The sequence below is a fragment of the Nuphar pumila genome, chromosome 8, assembly GCF_984573655.1.
Source record: "Nuphar pumila chromosome 8, dmNupPumi1.hap1.1, whole genome shotgun sequence".
In the NCBI taxonomy this organism is placed as follows: Eukaryota; Viridiplantae; Streptophyta; class Magnoliopsida; order Nymphaeales; family Nymphaeaceae; genus Nuphar; species Nuphar pumila.
The window spans coordinates 119,101,386-119,112,283 of record NC_143256.1 but is presented as its reverse complement, the minus strand read 5'-3'; the positions used below and the strand labels follow the sequence as shown (position 1 = coordinate 119,112,283).

At 40.1% G+C, this 10,898-nt stretch overlaps 1 protein-coding gene across 2 annotated transcripts; it reads left to right on the top strand.

Moving 5' to 3' along the window:
* The first annotated feature begins 4,004 nt into the window (after window positions 1-4,004).
* Window positions 4,005-9,485, top strand: LOC149830403 (protein NRT1/ PTR FAMILY 7.2-like). Of its 2 annotated transcripts, none has more exons than XM_090015803.1 (6): window positions 4,005-4,201; window positions 5,056-5,158; window positions 5,390-5,570; window positions 6,330-6,547; window positions 7,503-8,065; window positions 8,357-9,485. In XM_090015803.1, the coding sequence occupies exons 2-6, from the start codon at window positions 5,135-5,137 to the stop codon at window positions 9,222-9,224; spliced, it is 1,854 nt and encodes a 617-aa protein (XP_089871929.1). In that variant the 5' UTR covers window positions 4,005-4,201; window positions 5,056-5,134; the 3' UTR covers window positions 9,225-9,485. The 2 variants fall into 2 exon arrangements, with proteins under 2 accessions (XP_089871929.1, XP_089871930.1); XM_090015804.1 differs by having other exon boundaries at window positions 4,176-4,293.
* The last annotated feature ends 1,413 nt before the right edge of the window (window positions 9,486-10,898 follow it).

Here is a 10,898-nt window from a genome sequence, read left to right as displayed (position 1 = left end):
TGGTTCTTCAAATTTAATTTAAAACTGAACCTGACCCGATTATGTACCTGAACTGACCCGTACCCCGAACCCGCTTTGCATCTGATCTATTTGAAAGTTTCTTAGTGGTAAATATTATATCTTCAATTAAACATTTAAAGATGTTGATAAACTTAAAATTAGTATGCACTGCATTTTAGTAATCTAAACTTTAATTTATTTTTTCATATTCCTATTGCCCTTTTGTCATAAAAATTAGCAGATTGAAGTTAATCCCAGGATAATACTCGAGAACTCATTGAATTTGATATATTCATTAAGTGAAGACAATTAATGTAGATCACTTATATGCGGTCCGATTTGGTATAAACAACGTAGGAAAATAGGAATGATTTAGGGGTGAGTAGAACTAGAGTAGCTTCAATGAGCCTTCCAAACATCCAGTTTTTGACTTGTTGAAATGCTTCGAAAAAAGTAAAAGGCTCTAAAAATTGTTGTCAACCACAAGGGTCGCTGCCTAAAGGGGGGTTGGCCTAGTGGGATGGGGCCTTGGATGTTAGACGGGCAGTCAAGGTTCGATTTTCATGGGCGTCGCTCCTCTGTGCAAGCTAGCTAATGTGTAGCATAGGCCCTGGGGCAGGGGTCCTAGCTTTGGAGGTTTATTCTGCCATCAAGACGACCGTCGGTATGGCAAGCTGAGCTAGCACGACCAGGTCTTCGTGCTGGGTGCGATTTCTTCGGGTTATAAATAAAATAAAAAAAACCACAGGAGTTTTTCGACGCAGCCAGCAGGGTGGTTGCAAAGGTGTCAGGTCAAACTCAATTGGCACACGGGTGTGTCCCTAGCTTTCTAAGGCGGGCCACGTAGGGATGAAAGGTTGTGGGCCTCACCCGGGGTTTGCCTAGCTGGGGCTCGGGTCCATTAAGAGACCCGGTTCTCGACCCGAATTCTCCATCATCAACAAAAATTAGTAATAATTCCCAACTTTAAACAGCTCTTAGTGGGCTGTGTCATATCAAGAATACTTAAGGTTTTATAAAAAAATCTCAAGTTTGGCCAATTCTGACGGTACATGCCAGGAAATCCATATTGCCCATCATCAAAGCGATACAGAAAAAAAAAAACTTTAGTTTAGTCCAAGTCCCTTTCAGTGCTATTGCTCTAGTGATGAAATCTGGTTCAGGTCTGTGTAACAAATGTCATGATGTTTTCAAGAATATCGTAAGAAAAATATGATATTTTTGCCAACCATTTCAAATGGCCAAATTATCACAATAGTCTCAAAATATCACAATCTTTCTGTTTTTTCTAAATGTTGTGATTTATCATGATATTCATGTTTTTAAAGCAATACTGAGGGATAAAAATGCAATTATACTTTTTTTAAACAGATTTTATGTTGTTCTTTTTCAAATAAAATTTTTCATTTTTTAAATATATTTTTCTGATAATTAAAAGCACAAGAATACCATAAACTTCAATTTCTCATGGAAAATTAATGGACATTTTAGTTGCTGTTTTTTTCGTTTCTCACTATAGTTCAGCCATCAACCTGAACAAATTTTAAATTAAACCAGCTGCAAGCAGTTCAGATGGCAAGTTAGAACCTCAAACGATTTAGCGAAGGTCCGGTTTTGACGATGTTGGTGCGAAAACAAAAGGGTGCATTTTTTAATTTTACTCGGCGAAACCACCCCAAGATCATAGACCTAGTCGTGCTGGCTCTGGCTGTCATACTTATGGTCGCTGTTCTGCCATTGTAAAACTGCAAAGGCTTACCCCTCGCCCCCGGGGAGTCACCACAAAAGGGTGTATTTGAACACTTTGTAATCCAAACATTCACTTAATTATACATAAAGATGAGACTTTTTTTTTATAAAAATGGTTCTTATTTATGTTTGTAAACAACATATAAAAACACATCCAAGTAGGGTGTAGACACGACATCTGTGTATTTAATCCAATGTAGCTCTTACAGCAAAAATGGAGACAACAAAAGTTAATATCTAGCTGTCCAATTGATGCATCTGAATGGTATTTAAATCCCTCTTAAGGACTTTAGTCTTTCCCTTTTTTGAGAGCGTGAGCTCTCAGATTCGCACACTTCCCTGTGTCCTAACTGTCCCACCATAGACAGTCTCATTTCAGTTCGAGGTCGAACCACCAATCATTTTCTCACAAAAGGCAATTTCAAAAGCTAATTTAGTCTCAGCAATGAGACGTCCAAAATCAACCCATTTTCAGGCTTTAGGGACCCCATTTTCCTTCCTTTTGCAAAACCCCACAAAGATGCGCAGATCTTTGTATTTCAAATGGTTAAAGAGATGGTCCTGATATGCATATCTCTAATCATCGGAGCCTAGCGGTCTGATTGATGCATTTAAATGGTAATTATAAATAAAGACAGATTCTCTATTTTATAAAAATTGTTCATATAAATTGTAAATGATAAATAAAAACACATCCAAATAGGGCCTAAACAAGATGTCTGTGTATTAAATATCTAACATAGGTCTTGCGCCGAAAATGGATATACATCAAATCCTGGAAAATAAAGATCTGGGATTCATATGTCTGTAGAGATGCGCAGATCTTTGTATTTCAAATGGTTGAGGGGTCGATCCTTAGATATGCATAACCCCAGGTTACTTATCAAAAAGAAAAAAAAAACTAACAATTGTATCCTAGCCATCCAATTGGTGCATCTGCATGGGAAGGTTATTTCACATCTCTGGAAAGAATGTGGACTAAACTAATCTTAGCCGTTACTTGGTCGGCAAGGATAGAATGTAAGATGAATCCCATCATCATGTCAGATGATGCAATCCCATCTCCTGAGAGCCCCAAACTATCTTGGGTACAGAAGACCTATAAGAAAAGTTGGCACAGAAACCGGAAAGCGACACATTCCGACGGTAGACGGCCGGTGAGATTGAAACGTATATTGGTAAGTAACATCCATCAATGTAATAACTGTCTAACCCAAGAGACGTGAAGCATTCAACAACGAGAGAATGCTTTCCTCGTGAACCCCAAATCCTAAACTACCAAACATTTCCTAAGATGGCACTTCCGCAAGGAGCTCCGGCGGAGGGCCACCGGGATTTTGCCATTTTCCGGCTGCAGGGAAACCAAGAAAACGTGATTGCTTAACGCAATGCAGGAAGGAACCCGTCTTGGTCAGAGGGAACCCATACACACACTGGTTGAGAAACAGACCATTCTTGTGCTTAACAGAGAAAGGATATCATTCCATCTCATCATTTTGATGACTCTGGATCCTTTGAACAGTTTTCAAGTTCCAACAAAACCAACTTTGGAAGAAGTAATTATTTTAATCTTTAAGAAAAAAATGAAAAGATAAAAAAAAAAACTTGGCTGCTTTTTTTTCTTCTCTTTTTGAGTTAAAGAAAATGAAGGTTTACTGCTTTAAAAGCTGTTAAATCTTTTTTTTAAAATTGGTTGAAGAGTTTGGTAATGAACATGGACATCTATTTTCTTTCCAACAAAAGAAAAAAAGGAAAATCCCAATTCCCAAAATGCTTTTTATATAAATCCGTTTGGTGGACATGAGTGTGGCCTTCAGAAAACATACCAACAGTGCCCAAAAACTGAAAATTATGATGAATTAACCAAGCACCCGTATTGGTGCTTCTAGAACTTGATAAATTTCTAAAACAAGGATCAAACAAGAGAGAGAGAGAGAGAGAGAGAGGTGTAGTGTTCAGCTCTGCTGTTGATGCATCATGATGTAATGCACAAAAGAAAAAAGCAACTAATGATACTTGAGATTTCCATTAATCTTGGGCTTCTTTGGGGGCCCACCAAACGCAGGGAGGTTTTGTATGAGCCACAAACCTGCCCCTCTCCCTTTCCTTTTCTTATTTTTTTTCTCTATTCATTCGCCTGCCATTTTCCTGCCTCTCCCTCCCATAGAAGAAAAGGTGAAAGTGACACCTCGTCTCTCTTGCTCTATATATTCATGATAGCTGCCAACCATTTCAATTAACTCCCTCCCCGAGTGCTTCCTTTCTCTCTCTTAAGCCCTCCCACTGTGAGTCTCTCTCTTCTAGCTCTCTCTCTCTCTCATGTTTCCTACTTTTTCTCAGTGCCAGCATTCATCTCTTGTGTCAGTTATTGATTCTTTCCGGGATCCTCTGCTTCATTCTCGTCAACTGATCCTGTAGAGAGAGAGAGGAGATCGCCCCATATCTCGTTCTGGTGATTCCCTCTACCGATTAATCGCTCAGGGTTCCCGATTAATTGTGGACCTAGGCTTGCATGGGCGCACCCACTAGACTCCAATCAGGAAGGTTGGACTTGAGCCACTTCATATGTTGAGCTTGGTCACTGGCCAACTATGACCGGTTCTCGAGTAGGCCTAGCGACTTGATTCATGGTTGGCTCAAGTAAAGTTTGAGGAGTCTAGGAAAGTTGGCCTTGATCAGAGAAGATACAGTACTGGCCGAGTACCTTGCGCTGATTGGACCGAGTACCTTGCAAAGGTATTCGGCCCAGTGAGCACACGCCATGCATCCCACCCCACAAATGACTTGACGTGTGGCATCCAGTGATTGGACTCAGTAGCTGCAATGTACTCGGTCCAATCAGTAAATCTTGCCTCTGTTTGCTAACGTGAATGAATAAGGGCCATGGGTGTGGTTAGCCTAGTGGTTTGGGGCCTCTGCTACACGGGCGATTAAGGTTCGACTCTCATGGGTCTCCCTTTTGCCCAAGCCAATGCCCAGCGGCTCAGAGTTTTATGCTGTTGGCACGATGATAATAGGTATGGCAGGCTGAGCCAGTACAACCAGGTCTTTGTGCCGGGCGCGGTATCTTCTGGTTGTAAATTGAAAAAAAAAAATGACCCACTTAGGCTGGACCACGTATCTACTTGACCGTGCTACTTGCTGAGTCGCTCAAGCCTTGTGGGTCATATCAATGATCACTCACAAGAGAAGTTGCAAACTTGAGCCAAGTTTTGCTGGAAATTTAGCTCTCTAAACCCTGCAAAACTTGTCACCGTATCATTTGTAACCTACTAATAGTAAATTTTGAAACCGGCCGTTTCGCAGGACCTAACAAGAGAGCTCAGACAGACTCGGCCGATTATTTGTTCTGCTACACATCTCCGGCGAGTTATTGGCGATCCAAATGAAGTCTCTAGAGAGTTCAAAGGTATTGAAATAATAAATGAAAAGAAGAAATTCTCTCAAAAATAAATGAAAAGAAGAAAAAGTTAGCTTTTAACCACTGATATTGCGGGATTCATCTCCTTTGCAATCTAGAATTCTAAGAGAGAAGGATTCTCTCTTTCTCTAAATAGACAGTTAATTTCTATATATATATATATATACCTTTCTTCTGATTTATATGCATGGGATCTCTGCTGCATCATCATGCACGCAGGTTGTGAATTCTAGCAGCTTTGGAGTAGATGGAAGAGGAGCAGCAGAGAATGAAGGAAAGATGGTGCTCGCTACCGAGGTTGCCAGAGGTCAAGTCACTAAGGATGGGTCTGTTGATCTCCATGGACGACCCGCCGTGAAGGAATTCACAGGAGGATGGAACTCAGGAATCTTGCTACTGCGTAATCATCTCTTTTATCCCTCTACTTTTGATTAAGAGTCTTTGCCTGCAAGGGCTCCGCACACCTGGCTAGGATGGTCGGCTTATGGCATTCAAGCTGAATGATGTCACTAGTTCGATACCTATGGTGTGTATCCTTTGCTGCAAAACAAATCAGTGGAGAAGTTTTCTGATAGGCGGAGGTTTTACACTCGGAAAAGGGGAGTTGGCAATGAAAGTTCAGTTTCACTCATCTCCTATGTCATCCCCCATCTTCATACCCCTCTTAATTCTTATGATAGCAAGTTTTTTTTTATCAAATCTCATCCTATAGATGGATTCAGCATGATCGATTTACGACTTAGTAAGAACCACACTATAACTTTTTAAAACTCAAAACTTAATGTTTTGTCAACCATTAGTTTTTTAAATCACCAAAGAGATTTAAATGTCAATCTTCATTATTAAATGAATGATGTAGTTCACATCTGTGTCAGATTTGATAAAAATAAATTGCATCAATGAAATCCCAAGGAGGGGTATGAAAATAGGGGTGACATATAGGGGGTGAGTGGAACTGATTTCGGCAATGGGGCCAAATGAGCCTATCTCCGTTACTGTCCTGCACGGGTGGTTTGAGAAGGGATTCATAGTTGAAGAGTAATTATTTTATTGTCTACGCGTTCTTTCTTTTTGGTTTTTTAACTGCTTGTTTTGTTTGTTTTAATAGACTTTTCTGTGTTCTAACTTTTAATTTGTTTTGGTTTTGGTTTGAGGGTAGTTAACCAAGGGTTTGCCATGCTTGCCTTCTTCGGGGTTGGTGTGAATTTGGTGCTGTTCCTGACGAGGGTGATGCAGCAGAGCAACGCTGAAGCAGCCAACAGCGTGAGCAAATGGACGGGGACAGTCTACATATTCTCTCTTGTTGGTGCCTTCCTCAGTGATTCTTATTGGGGGAGGTACAAAACATGTGCTATCTTCCAAGTCATCTTTGTTATGGTATGGCCTCTGCTTTTTTGGGTCTTCGCTTTTTTTAAGGTGAAATTTAACTTAACGTTATTTTTCTACTGTTGAAATTTGAAAATAACATAAATAACTGTCTTAAATCTCATTCTTTGGAGATATTGGCAAGGGACAATAACATTGGTTTTTCTCGAGAAAATCTTGGACCAATATTGGCGGGCACACACACACACACACACACACATATATATAAACCAGCCAAATATGTAACTTGATGCACCGAGATTTTCATAGGTTTTTTTATTTTTTTCTAAAATTTTACCATACAAATGGGATCTTGATGCTTGGTTTTATAGAAACAGACTCTTAGATCATCTGAATATGATGTATAAGAAAGATCTTTTAAGGCTTGAAAATCAACGGTTTAAAATTTTCATAAATATTCAATCATATGAAATCATATTTTTTATCTGACTACAATGTTCCAATAATCGATTCAAAGCAAATGGATCACACTGAATGCATCTGCAGGGTAAGATTTGCAAAACAATCTATGAAAATCTTGGTTTATACAAGTTTACATATTTTGTTAGTTTACATATTCTATTTTCCCTATATATATACAAAAGAAGTATAAAAAGATATATAAATGTTTAAATATAAGCATAAATCCTATGGAAAGTGCCATAAAAACTGTTTTTACATGATACTTTTAAAATAGATGATATTTTGACAAATCATGATAGTTGTAACATAGTATACAGAACCAGTTTTTTTCTTGGGATTCTATGGTATCCCAAGTATGTTATTTAGAAAGAGAAGGGTAACTGAACCTAGTCACCTAAATGAGGCCTTTAAGTCGACTACCAAGAGTTGCTCAAGTCCTATTCAGAAGCTAATTTACTCTTACAGCTAAACCAGGATGTGACTATATATTAACTGAAATTTTATTAAAATACACTGACTTTGTTCTATTTGTGCACATGAGCAGGGGCTGCTACTGTTATCATTGAGTTCATACTTGTTCTTGATGAAGCCGACTGGTTGTGGCAATGAGAAACTACTATGCCATCCTCACACTCCATTGGAAGCTGGGCTGTTTTATCTATCTATCTATCTGATTGCCCTAGGGAATGGAGGGTACCAACCATCTATAGCAACATTTGGGGCTGATCAGTTTGATGAAGAAGACCCCAAGGAAAGCCACTCTAAGATTTCATTCTTTAGCTACTTCTACTTTGCACTTAATCTAGGCTCTTTCTTCTCCAACACCATCTTGGCCTACTTTGAGGACACTGGCAACTGGACACTTGGGTTTTGGACTTCAACTGGATCCGCGACATTGGCCCTGCTGCTCTTCCTTGCTGGCACGTGGAGGTACCGTCATTTCAAGCCATGTGGCAATCCTCTGCCACGTGTCCTTCAAGTGTTGGTCGCTGCAGCAAGGAAGTGGAAGGTTGGTGTGCCTCCTAGTGGCGACAAATTGTACGAGTTGGGAGGGACTGAGTCTGCCATTGCAGGGAGTAGGAAGATCTTGCACAGTGATGACTTTCGGTAAGCATGGTTATGTAAAAGAGTGAATTTTAATGACAACTTTAGTTATTGTGCAAAGCCCAATCAAATTCACTAATTTCATAATTTTTTCTCAACTTGGTCAAGTTGCCAAGCATAGTTCCATCAAGATGTATAAGACTCGAGTCAAATCATGTTGAATTAGTTCTGTACCTACCCAAGTTGCATAGAATTGGAACTTTTTAATCCTTTTAAAAAACAAAATGTATTTCTAAGGCATGCCTATTATTGCAAGAACATTAACTATATGATTTTTCTGTTTCCTTTTGACAGTTTCTTGGATAAGGCGGCCACAGTGACCCCATCGGACTTCCTGTTAGAGACCAACAAGAATGATCCATGGAGACTCTGCACAGTAACTCAGGTAGAGGAGGTGAAATGTGTGCTGAAAATGATGCCTATTTGGCTCTGCACCATTATCTATTCGGTTGTTTTCACTCAAATGGCCTCCCTGTTTGTTGAGCAAGGTGCTGTCATGAAAACCAAGATTGTTGGTTTCCATGTCCCTCCAGCTAGCATGTCGGCCTTTGACATTGTAAGCGTTTTGATCTTCATTTTCCTTTACCGGAAAGCACTCACCCCAGTAGCTGCCAGATTCACCGGCAATCCTAGGGGCCTCACCGAGCTGCAGCGCATGGGGGTGGGCTTAGTGATTGGAATGCTAGCAATGGTTGCAGCCGGAGTCGTCGAACTGGCGAGGTTGAGTAGGGTCGACTCGGCACAGAGAGAGAGTTCTTCACTGAGCATACTATGGCAGATCCCACAGTACAGCCTTATTGGAGCATCTGAGGTGTTTATGTATGTTGGTCAGCTGGAGTTTTTCAATGGACAAGCCCCAGATGCACTCAAGAGCTTTGGAAGTGCACTATGTATGACCTCTATCTCCTTTGGCAACTATGTCAGCACTTGGTTGGTGAGCATAGTGATGTGGATCACCACAAAGAAGAATAGTCCTGGGTGGATACCAGGGGATCTGAACCACGGGCACATGGATCGGTTCTATTTCCTTCTGGCCGGCCTGACAGTGATTGATTTCGTAGTTTACTTGATTTGTGCAAAGTGGTACAATTATATTTCCCTAGAGGGCCAGGTTGGTGACGAAGAGGACCAAAAGGCAGGGCAGAAATTGCCAAGAGTATGATGGAATAAACTGAGATGTATGGATTCTCCAAATTCCATCACTTGAAGAGACTTGGATCTGCTTATCAGAAAGAAAGCAAAAGGTGGGGAGGACTATCACCCCAGTAGCTCTCTCTAGAGAGAGAGAGAGAGAGAGAGAGAGAGAGAGAGAGAGAGATGCTAAATGAAGGCCAAGCCCTAGTTGTAGGGTATTTCCTTTGTGCATGCTCTATTGGCTTGTTATTGTCTAGTATTCTGAATGGAAGTTCAATATTTTCACCCACAAGTGGTGGTCATTGTCTATGGAATTTAACTTTGTGCCTTTAAAAGTGCTTTAAGTCTTGTTCATGTGTGTGTGTGCATGCATCCATGCATGCGTGTGTTGCCTATGATGCAATGCACCAATATGCATAATATGTCTATGTTGCGTGTTATGCTTTATGATGGCACACAAATCTCCCTTTTTTCTCCTGAATAAAGCACAGAGATTGTTTTGACTTGTTCCTTCGTACCTTACATGTAAACTGTGTAGCCACTACCGTCGCCTTATACTGTCATTTTCGTAATACAAGTCCAGCTCCATCTGGCGATTGTTTGCTTTATGAGATATAGGGATGGACAGTCCATAATGAGCATTGCCACCTGGTCCCCTTGATGTATGATATCACGCTATCTTGACTTTTGTTTTTTGCTGGCTTGTTATCTATCCTAGCTGTCAAATGCCATATGACGCGTCCAAAGAATAGCCTTTTACCAGGATTGATGATTTTGTGGAGGCAAACATGCCATAACCATGTATTCTGTTGGTGGTAGGCCCTCTTGAATTACAGGCCTAGAGTTCTGGTAAAACGGGACAACAACTCCTTTTATAATTCTGACGACTTTAATACTGATGTTATCCTTTTTAATCATAAATGGATTTAAAGATGACTGTTGCTTGGTGTCATTTTCAAATAAAATAGCTTTTAGAGGTGGGCCACGTAAGGCAGTGTGGTCGTAGGACCCACCCAGGGTTCCTCGTCATAAAAAAAATAAATCAAATAAAATGGACATCCCCTGGATGGGGTCTGCATTTTGTTAATTAAGCACAAGAGAAAATAATCTATTAAGGGTTAATTAGGTTTTAATATGAAAATGAATTATATGGTTGTTATTTTGTGGTGTTGATGCCTTTGTCTCAGGTTCAACTCCCACCTTGGCTTGGTGTAAGGATGCCTTTAATTGGTGGGCGCCTTAAGGGCTTGGGTATCGATGAACCTACTCTGGGTTTACCTCACAAGGGTGGGCCCATTAAGTGACCCAGCTGTGGGTGAGCGCCATAAAAAAAAATGAAAATATAGAAGTACCACAGCGGGTGGGCCCATTAATTAATCCATCCCCAACCGGGCCCGGCACGGATGGTTTCCTTCATCAGCAGATAAAAAGAAAAACTTTCAATGTGAGTTCAAATTAAGTCCTTTTTGTCACAGTACCACGTCAGACATTTTTTTAATGCTATATACAGTTCAACTTTCTTTTGGAAGATAAATTTCTTTTATTTAAAAAAAAAAATGACAGACATTTGTACAAATTCCAAAGGCATGATTCGTGGATTTTTTGCATTCATATTCTGATATTTTCATTCTAGAGTACTAAAGGTAGAAGACTGGGTTAAATTGTATGCTCTATCATGAAAACGTGGACATCTATAAAACAA

Coding starts and splice junctions, on each gene's coding strand:
- LOC149830403 (XM_090015803.1), top strand. CDS start 5,135: ATGAAGTCTCTAGAGAGTTCAAAG. Junction 5,571..6,329: donor CTCAGGAATCTTGCTACTGC/GTAATCATCTCT, acceptor GTTTGAGGGTAG/TTAACCAAGGGTTTGCCATG. Junction 8,066..8,356: donor TTGCACAGTGATGACTTTCG/GTAAGCATGGTT, acceptor TCCTTTTGACAG/TTTCTTGGATAAGGCGGCCA.